The sequence below is a fragment of the Malurus melanocephalus genome, unplaced genomic scaffold (genome assembly GCF_030028575.1).
Source record: "Malurus melanocephalus ecotype Western Australia unplaced genomic scaffold, MMel_1.1 scaffold_615, whole genome shotgun sequence".
Classification (NCBI taxonomy): Eukaryota; Metazoa; Chordata; class Aves; order Passeriformes; family Maluridae; genus Malurus; species Malurus melanocephalus.
In genome coordinates, this window is record NW_026623847.1 from 334353 (window position 1) to 344900 (window position 10548).

The following is a 10548-nucleotide window of genomic DNA, read 5'->3' on the forward strand; positions in this document are numbered from 1 at the left end:
CTTTTGATTTATAATTCAGTGGAAGAAARTATTTCCTTGCTAATTCAATTCTGTCCTAAATCTTAACTTTTCACACTATATTACTGCAACTACCTGCATATTAATAAGCTCTRCTGTGCTATCACATTAGCCATCTGAATTTTAGCATACTGAATCTGTGTTCCTAGAAACAGTAGCTTTGGATAAGAGCATAAGGTACTTTGGACTGCGTTCTCAGAAGGCACTGGCTACATATCTGCTGTCTGATTCTCTAAAACCACTGCATTTTTTATACAGTGTTTTCCGGTAATTTAGATGGCCATAGTAAAGAAGAAATTGTTTAAGTCCTTTATTACAAAGATCAAAAGWCATGGTTACCATTTACATACACAATTTACAAATTATTCACAGAGGGAATAACAGATATGCAAGAACTGACAGCTTACTTCAACCCAAGCTGGGGATGGGACAAGTGTAGTTGTTTCCTTGCTTTCCTATCTTTACTGAAATAAAAGATATGTCTGTTTTGTGTTGTCTGTTTGTGTTAAACACTGATCTAGTGTTTATGTAGCACCTTTAGTTATAACCATGCAAATGCTTACATGCTTATATTTATTTGAAAGAGTGCAGTGCATGTATAAACACGCACCAGAATCACACTACTGAGTGTTTGTTGGTCAGAAATATTGTCAATTAATACAGTGGTCAGGCTTGAAAAWGTTGATTTGTAGGATTTAACTGATTTCAGCAATGTGTCATTAAAACAAAAAGGGAGTTTAATATCAGAACTCTCACTGTAAGAACTCAATTAAGTATGGCTGCTGTATCTCTCAAGGATACTACATGATTTCAAGATAGATCTTAGCCATGATGTTAGATGTTTTGACACCATGACTGATTTATTGCTCATCCTTTGTCATGTTTTATACCATTTCCTAATGCTATTTCAAAGACTGGGAAATTTAACAACAAAGTATCCTATTTTGAGAGGTTTGGTAAATTAGTAAACTTCACAAATATGTCACAGCACTTAACAAAAGGGAGAATGAGTTCCCAAATCCCTTAGTATGAATGTACAATACCAACAGCTGCCATTTAGCTAAACCTACAAATAACCATATTTTTGATTTTTTGCTGTCCATTGGGATGACAGTACAACAAAATGCKTCAAGGAACACACCGATTTAGGAGCAAACACAAATGTAAATACAGATATCACCAATGTGATGTTGATCCAAATTCTAAGCAATAAAGCAAAACACTTCACAAAAGTTGTTACATCTAGTCGAATAACCCAAATACTTACAACAGTATTATGATGATATGACTTCCTACCCATCTATCAGATCTCCTTTACCATGAACCTTTCATCATTCTCAGGGTGACAGGGAAAGAATGTTGCAGATGCCATGGTAAACTTAAAATACAGTAATAGGCAAATATTTGAGTGGCACCACCTGTATATACAATGTAGTTGTTGAAACCTTCCTGACAAAGCAATGTTACAGTATGCCTTTGTTAAGGCTTCTTGCTGGTTTAAAAAGGTAGATTTTTCTTTAGGGAGATTGTCCAGCAGTGTTGGTTTCCCATCTCTTCAGTGGAAGGTCTCTTTATTGATCCACATGAGACTGCGTGTTTCATTTGGTTTGCATTCATACTCAATACTGCCAAAGCTGTTTCCCCATTGGCAATGATCYCGTTTGTGGTAGTTGTAGAATTTCACTTGCCAGACCGTCTCAAAAACRCCAATGTCGTTAAACTGTGAGGAAGAGGAAATACCAGACTTAGTGAGCTGATTATTTTGTTGGTTTCTGATTATTTTGTCTCTCTCATCCTAAGAAACAACACTTGTGAAACTGCAGAACATAAAACACCTGGTATAAGGATTATTGTTCCTCAGGTCAATAAATCAAAGATCTGTAAAACYTGCTGTAGCAATCAGAAAGTTTTTATGCTTAGCCATACATAAAACATGAAGGATCAGATTCTGTATATACTGTCCTCTTGCACTCACATATGGGATAGGCGAGGAAGTAAAAATATTCAAGTTCCCATATTGGTAAATGTTACAACAAGAATCAAAGCCATAATATTTCTTAACGTGACACAGCTTGTATGTACTGTAGGTCATGTACCAATGATCTGCACTTCACCTTTATGCCATGCCTAGAGGCTGCAGTTGAGATTGGGAAGATTCTTCTATTGCTCAGTTTGAATCCMTTAACATACCCACATTTTGGAGCCTTGTGTCTGAATTGTCTTGACTGAGATGTGCTTCTCTTGCACCCCCTACTTCATCCTTGGGATTCTATTCCACATTTTACATGAGACTTAAGCAAGAGAAGTTCTTTGTGCATATCTGTAACTGCTATTTGGACTGTGATAGTGCAGCTGAGTAATAAGAGCTGGGAAAGAGATAATCAGCAAATTTAGCAGATAAGTGCCTAATATAGTGAAGAAGTAGTGAGACATTAACTTTAAATTGTCTGTGTGTGCAGCTTTGAGGTGAATGGCAGTACGTTATTCTAAATTCTGTAAAATAAAGTTGTTTTTTAATTTAAGCCGCTGCTAGACACCTCTACAACATCAGAAAAAACATCAGTGAGGCTTAAAGGATAAAAATTMTGTTTTCAGTTTTAATGGTGATGGAAAATTTGAATTCCTGTGATTTGAGACATTGCAGAGAATCTGAGGTGTGAGTGTGAATGCTGTATGTATTGCTATTGGTCCCAGTAGTATGGTTTGTTGGTTGTGTTACATGGTTAGAAGATACTTGATAGTGAATTCAGTGCTACTGAATGCACCATTCTTCAGCATTTTTTCCCTTTAAGTATTTCCATCACTCACTTTAATGACAGCTTCTTCACCTGACTGTTTTCCATTCCCCTCATGTGCCTGGGAGCTGATCTTTGATCATCTGCCTGTTATAATCACACTTGCAAAGTCAGTACAAAGCCATTTTACAGAGAAATTGTTCCTGATCTACAAGCAGAGTCCTCTGTATCCATATTTCTCAGCAGTTATTGTTGCTGGTTTTTTTTTTAAATTCAAAATGTGGTTTGTGAGCTGCTGCTGTGTAATGGATATTGCTTTAAACCTTCCCTCAGCCCACTGTGGTTAAGTTAAATTTAGCCTTGACAACAGCAGAAGTGGCTGCATGCTGGCAGTGGAGGGGTTTTATGTGGCTCCAGTTACAGGTGTTACCTTAATGGAGTAACTGAAATATTTCTGCCATTTCCTTTGACTAAGAAGGAATCAGATGTACAAGCTATTTTATCTCTCCCAGCAGCTAAAATCTTAAGTAAGGACTTTTTTTTAAAATCAATCATCTTTGGTAGCAGTCCTGATACACTCAAAATGCAAGATAGTAAAGGTTAAGCACATTATCTATTACTGTGCACAGTCCACAAAAATTATCTGAGAGGAGCATCAACTACCCTCAGTGTGGAAACTGAGGAAAAAAAGGTGTTTCTAATAACATTTGTACAAGGGGATATGATATGACACAAGAGCAGCATTTCATTTCATTAATTGTTGAAGGGTCTGAATTTCAAAAAGACAGATGAAGAATGCAAAGTCATCTTCCTTCAATGACCCAGTTTGCTGAGCTGCTCTAAGTATTTGCTGTGGGTTTCCAGAAGGTAAGAATTGCAGAGCTTTTCTACTATCATGAGCCTCCCCCAGCCCAGTACTCAGCACATGCACAAAGCTCTGTGGCATAATGAGCATTCTGCATCCTTGGAACTGCCCTGAATTCCCATGGCTTCTGAATCCTGGAACTCCACTTGTATATGGGCCTACTCTTTGCGGGTCAGACTTCAGGTTAAATGTATTTCCCTCTCTGGTCTTCTCTGTCATCTGGAGTAAATAGCTATTTAATCACYCTCTCTGAATTTGCATGTTGATTTGATAGCTATTTGAGATGATTTAATAGCTATGTTTTACGGGGAATAGAGTTCTAGCTTTTTCATTCAATCTTAGACTAGTCTGATCAAGAATAAAATGAGACCCAAAGAGAGGCTTTTAACTTAGTTTACACCATTTTCCAGACAGTTTAGCAGCTTCTGGATAGTATGCATGGTTGACCAATCAGGTAACAGAAATCATCAAATTCTAAAATTCAGAAATAGGATTGCTGTTTAACATATATAAGCTCTGGCTGTCATGGGTCAGATATCTAGTAGCCAATTAAAGCAGCGATACAAAGAATTTTTTTTTTAAAGTTTAAAGCAGATAGGAAATAAGTTCGTATGGGTCTTTATGGACCTTCAGTCATTCAGTCACTAGATTGGCAGTATCAGACTAGTTTTTGACTGCAGGACTGATCTCACAATCTATTTCTAATGTGAATTAAGTTTTTATGCCTTTAAATAGTGTCCTTACCACTGTGGGATGCACTGGGATTCATTCTGTTCTAGAAAAGGAAGTGGAAGCCCCAGTTCCTCATAGYTGAAGGAAATAGGAAAATTTAAAGMAGTTTGCAATAAGCCCAGTTTTGAAGATTCAGGAAGTAGGTATTCAAAATAGTTTTCAGACTGGGGTATCTGAGGCTTGTTTCCTAAATCTGTTACAGCTCTGCTTAGCTAAGCAGCTAAATGATGAGTTAAACATGTAAATCCTTGTTGAGTTGCCTATATATAATACTTAAAACTATCAATTGTTGGTATCTAAGTCTGTACTGATGAACCTATCTATCAAGATCAATTGCTAAAAGGGATTGAGGACCTGCTTAATGCTTGAAAATCCTATTAACTTCAGGATCTGATCTGTAAAAGCAACTCTTTGGGCAAATATTGTGGCTACTCATTCTGATGCTGCAACAAACCATGTCAGAGCTTTTGCCTGAAAATAAGACTCTCCTTACATTTCATTTGTGATTTGACTTGGTTTTCTCCATAAGAAAAGTTAAACTTCCAGATTTTCAGAGTTCAMATCAGTGCTGCACTTAAGGGTAAAGGTGACCAGCAGGTCAGGGATGCCTTAGTCAARGCAGATGGTTTTTTAGGAACACTATCCTTTCTCCTCCTGGTATAAGATAAAATATACTACAGTGCTCAACAGTGGCATTCAGCTCGTTGTGAAATTATGTATTTGGCTTTCCTGGGTGTTAAAAGGAGGTGGCTGTATATAAAAGTGATTAATGTAATACTCCATATTAGTCTCATTAACCTAAGGTTAGSAAATAGTAATGTGATGTGGATCTCCAAAATTAAGTTAGGCACACTGTAATTATGTGAAGCACCAAATGGAGATGTTACAKTTCTTATTCAGAAGGGGATGGCTAAATGATGGTTCCAGAAAAAAAAAATACTGAAGACCAGTATGAAATCTTGTGTGCACTAAGCAAATGTGATAAAATGCTGAAATCTGGTGGGCTTGTATAAGCTGGAACAGAGTCTTAAGAGACATTCAGATGAAGATGGCTTACTGCCATCTTTTTTTTTTTGGTACAGAAGACATGGAATAAACAGCAGGAATCCCTCACARCAGTAATAAGAAGGGAAAAAACGAACCACCAAACCAAAGTCAAAACAAAACAAATCTCCCCCTGCACACTGAGCATATCACCCAAAGAAATGGAAATCTGTGGAAATCTGCCTGCTGCTCTTCCTGTCTTCTGTCAGCTCTGSTGCCTTGTGGGCTGAAGCTTTTGTTGTCACACTTTGGGGCCATGGAGTCCCTCTAAGATTGGAGTGAGGAGTCCCTTAAATAATAACTTAGATTTGTGGATGCTGATAATGGAAGCATATGGGAAAARAGAGAAGACAGCCTTGAGGGGTTGTTCTCATGAATGCGTTTAGTCTCTGGCAGGTCCTCAGGCATCCTGCAGGTGACAGAGGGAAGGGGAGAGCAGTAACCTATTGTGCTTGGGGCATGCTCTGTGCCAAAAAAATGGTGCTGCCAAGCATAAGAGGGGTCCTTGTATGCCAAGGGATTTGATTTCTAGACAAGAATCTTGSTGGCAGCTGTCTGATTTATATAGTATGTCCTGGAGAAGAGGTGGGAGATTCAGCTCACAATTCTTTCTGCAAGCCCCCAAAGGGCTTTGCAGGTCTCTAGAAAATCTCCTACTTCTTTCTGGCCCTTGCTGTTTTCTCAGGACAGAAGGAGGCAGGATTTGTATTTTCCAGATATATTCTCGCCAGCAGCCTTAATGACACAACACAAAGAGGAAGGCAGCAGCTGTGATCAGACTTTGCCCTGAAAAATTTCACCATACTCTCYCTGGGAGTCAACCCCCTGCTGCCCTCCCTTCTCCTCTCACGCCAGGCTTGGAGAATCACGTACCTGCATGTTGACTTGGATGGGCTGTCTCTCCCCACTTTTGGTATGGGGCACCCCTTCTGTGTCGTAGATCCCTGTGTAAGAGGCCACTTGTGCATCCCGCGATGTTTCTTCCAGTGGGACGTTGACACCCCCGATGCCCATTGTTCTACAAAAAGACAGCACCCAGCYTTTCAGCCCCGAATTCCCCCTTCCCTGGCAGTGAGGAGCAGGGTTTGCAGYCTGGCAGTGCTGGGGCAATGTTTCAGGGATTTCAGGGATTTTAGCAGACCCGCATGTGCTGCTGACTCACTGGGGCTCCTGAAATATGTCRGAGCTCTGCAGTCACCGAGGGAAGGAGCAGCGAGGAGAGGCAGGAGGGCTCTGATTTCGAATGGCTGGGGAGAGGACAGTCAAATCTCTTCTGCAGSCTGCCCCTCCACCCAGAGCTGCTTCCCCATCTGGTGCCAGCCTCTGTTTTTGCCACGCCGCAGCGAGGCTTGGGCATTGTGTAGGAGGAGCTTTTTCCCCKAGCAAAAATCGCGGGGAAGGAGGGAGAAAACGAGCTAGGCTTGAAAAATCACCCGGAGAAGGTGGTGAGGGAAAGGGAAGGCAGCGACTCCCGAACGTGGCTTCCCTCCTGAGCCAGCCAGGCAGAGCACTGGGAACAGCTGGCCAGGGACCCAGAAACGGGGCCACCAAACTAAAAGGGCGGGGAGGGAGAAATCACGGAAAGCCCGCGCTGTCAGCCTGCCAGGAAAAAACATTAAATGTCTAAAAATAAAGCAGCGGRGAGGGAGGGGAGGGCCGGGGGAKCCGCCCGGAGGAGGACGGGCGCACTTACGTGGCTTGGACGGTGCCGGGCCGGAGCGACACCTCGATCTTGTACTTGGCCCCGGTCAGCAGCTTGATGGTGCGGTTCTGGCCGAAGCGCTGCCCGTCCACCTTGAAATACACCGCCCCGTCGTTGGGCTGGATTTTGAGGGAGACGCTGATTTTCACGAGGCCGGGGATGTCGCCCATCGCTTGCGGCCGAGGGGGCCTGCGGACTCTGCGCGCGTCTCGCCCCCTCCGCGGAAAGGCGGCTGGCCGGGAGCGAGGGAGAGGAAGAGGAGGAGGGAGAAGGAAGAGGAGGGGCTGCCGGATCCAAGCCAGCCCAGCCCTTCCCAAAAGCAGCGGCTGAGATACTTGATTATATATTTTCCCTCCCACTAATCGCGGTGCAGCATCTGGACAGCTGATGCCTTCGCCACCACCCCCCTACCCCCCGACTTCATCACCCCGCCCCATATCCCGGTTCGGGGAACGTTTGCAGCTGCTCAGATTGCAGCCGGTTTCCAGGGAGTTAATCCGGCCCCGATTACCGCAGCCTTAATCCCGCGGTTGGTCCCGGAGGGAACGCGAGGGCCGAGCCGGGCGCCGTTCAGCACCACGGGCGCGGACAGCGGCGCGGGCAGGGAGCGCTCCTCCGCGGGTCCCGGCCGAGGAGAGCCCCCCAAAAATCACCCTCCGATCCCTCCAGCCAGGGGAAACCCCACCAAAACACCCTCCGATGTTCCCGCTGGAATGAGCCCCCAAAATCACCCTCCGATCTTCCCACTGGGAGGAGCCCCCCCCAAATCCCCTCCGATTTTCCTGCTGGGATGAGCCCCCCAAATCACCCTCTGATCCCCCCATCCAGGGGAAGCCCCCCCAAAACACCCTCCTATCTTCCCGTGGGAGGAGCCCCCCAAATCACCCTCTGATCCCCCCATCCAGGGGAAGCCCCACCAAAACACTCTCCTATCTTCCCGTGGGAGGAGCCCCCCAAATCACCCTCTGATCTTCTCATCCGGGGGAAGCTCCCCAAAATCACCCTCCGATCTTCCTGCTGGGAGGAGCCCCCCCTAAATCAGCCTGCAATCTTCCCACTGGAAGGAGCTCCCCCAATCACTCTCCGATCCCCCCCTCCGGGGGAAGCCCCACCAAAACACCTTCCGATCTTCCCACTGGGAGCAGCCCCCCAAATCACCCTCCGCTCCCCCATCTGGGATCTGCCATCTGCGTGGCAGCGCGGAGCAGCTGGAGATGCCCGAGAGGGAGGGGAGGGTGGATAGCAAAGATGTGGTTTTCTGTCTCTTCTCTCTCCCTGCACAGCAAAATGTTTTGTTGCGTCGTGATGTCTATATTGAGGGTCGCTTTGTTGACTGTCAGAGTCACCATGGCCAGACGAGGGTCACTGTCTTGCTTCCTGAGGTTGACATGTCAAGGTTTCTCTTGGGATTTTTTAAAATCTCTTCATTGCAAGGCTCTTATTTAAATAGAAAAAAAAAAAAATACACTGTAATTGCACAGTAAGATCAGAATCTCACATCTTTAAGTCTTCACATATGGCTGGTATTGTTTCTTCAAGGACAAAAACTTTAAAATATACCATAATCTAACTCTCTGCCTGTCTCATTCCCATCTAACAGAGATTGGTTTTAACCCAGGCAGGTTTGTGTCTCTTTTCCATTCTTTTGTATTTGTTCTTGTTTTCTGTTAAAACTGTAGCATCCTCATGTCTGACACCAGCCTCAGGCCTTGAATGTATTTTGTGCTTGGAAATTATGGCAGAGTTTATGGTTTTGTTAGGAGAATTTCRTAGGTCCATGTTGCACTGGACCTAACCTGTTCTTCGTTTTCTAAGGCTGGGATGTACATAAAGCAGTGTAATATATTAGTAAGCTAAAAGGTAAATACAGCATTGCCCAGATGCATTTCCTTATGCATGCAAGTAGCACAGTGATTTCATTTTATTATGAACCTTTAACAAAATAATGCATTCTGCTGAAAACCTGTGGGGGGGGAACAACAAAAAAACCAAAAATTCTTCTGGAAATCCCTTGCTTAAGTATCCAGCTAAACGTAAGCCTCAGAATGTGCTCAACCATGCAGTTTTCCACAAATATAGGGGCAGGATATGATTTCTGCCTCTCAGAATGGCGTATCTCTGCAAAAATATTAAACAAACAAAACAAAAATAAACAAAGACCACCCCGCCCCCTTATATTTCTCCCACAGTGCAAGATAATTCTTATTTTGCAATATATTCTCCAGAAACTGCTGCTCTTTGTGACTTGTTGGAAGTTTTGCCTGCTGCAAATCCCTCTTTTTTAAGTTTAAATGTAATTTGGTATGAAATCACAGAGGCCTTACCTGTGGGGAATCTGATAGCATCACTTGAAGTGGTGTGTGAAGAKTAATGGCCATTGCCAGGGATCAAGTTTTACTTGCTTCATGGGCCAGACATATCATGTTGTAGTAAATTGTGTGTAGCTGAAGACATTGATTGCAATTAGCTTCCCAAGTACATGAGAGGTCAGATCTATAACCTCTATGAGAGGTTTTTTTTTTCCCCTTATTATTTCTGCCTGAATGATCATTTTCTATGGACACAGCTCAGGCTGTGACTTTATTGGGAAAAACTAGCAAACATGAGGGAGAGCTAAAAAAGCGTCATATTATGGACTGTGCATGCATAGTAACCATTTTACCATATGCAAGTGTAACATGGTAAGAGTAGAACATTTATGAAGAAGGAATTCTTAATTTAGGCAATGGCTTTCTTTTGATCAATCTAATAATTTCACTTGTGCCAATGCATTCACTTCTCTGATCACACCAGATACTTGTTATCAGTATAGTTAAAGGGAAGGGGTTGCCTTTGCTAAGTCTTTCTGGGAGATTAATTTTGTTTCTGCCCACCTTCATGGCCCTGACCAGTCTCACCTGGAGCTGCCTGTAGGCCCAGTTTTAGCTCAGTCCTGGCTTTTTATGCCCTTCCTGAGTTACGCTTAGGACTGCTGGTCTCCAGTTCTGCCACAGACATATCCAGCCATGGATGCCCTTGACCTTGACCTGCATGTTGAATACCTGGCTTGAACTCAGCCCATCCCCATGGAGCTCCCTGATGCTGTGGGATGGGCCTGGGTTTCTCTTCCAGTTCCCATGARAATTTCCAATGGGTCCCAGCCCTCAGGCTGCTGCATTACCTGATMTTAATCCCCTGATATTTTGTAGGGAACAAAATACCTAAAAGAAGAAGGAGTTGGTGTGGTTTTGCCAGGGGCACAGAGTAAGYAATCTGACATTTAGAAGATTCAAAKCTAAATAAATCATCATAGACTTAGGACAAGGTCCTATTTCTCCTAAACCCCAGCAGAAATTTGYTTCTGGGAACAAAAAGAGAATTTTGTGTCTCTTCCTCCACTCTCTACACCTACATTTAAGGGGTGGGGCCAGAATATTTAATGTCTTTGGAATTGCAGTGAAAACTGCTTTTTC

The 10548-nt window shown here is 43.3% G+C and overlaps 1 protein-coding gene across 1 annotated transcript; it reads right to left on the bottom strand.

Annotated features, from left to right (window-relative positions):
- Window positions 1-321: 321 nt before the first annotated feature.
- Window positions 322-7378, bottom strand: CNRIP1 (cannabinoid receptor interacting protein 1). The gene is made up of 3 exons (XM_057383192.1): window positions 7088-7378; window positions 6268-6412; window positions 322-1738 (listed from the first exon to the last, which is right to left on the bottom strand). The coding sequence occupies exons 1-3, from the start codon at window positions 7264-7266 to the stop codon at window positions 1574-1576; spliced, it is 489 nt and encodes a 162-aa protein (XP_057239175.1). The 5' UTR covers window positions 7267-7378; the 3' UTR covers window positions 322-1573.
- Between the last annotated feature and the right edge of the window lie 3170 nt (window positions 7379-10548).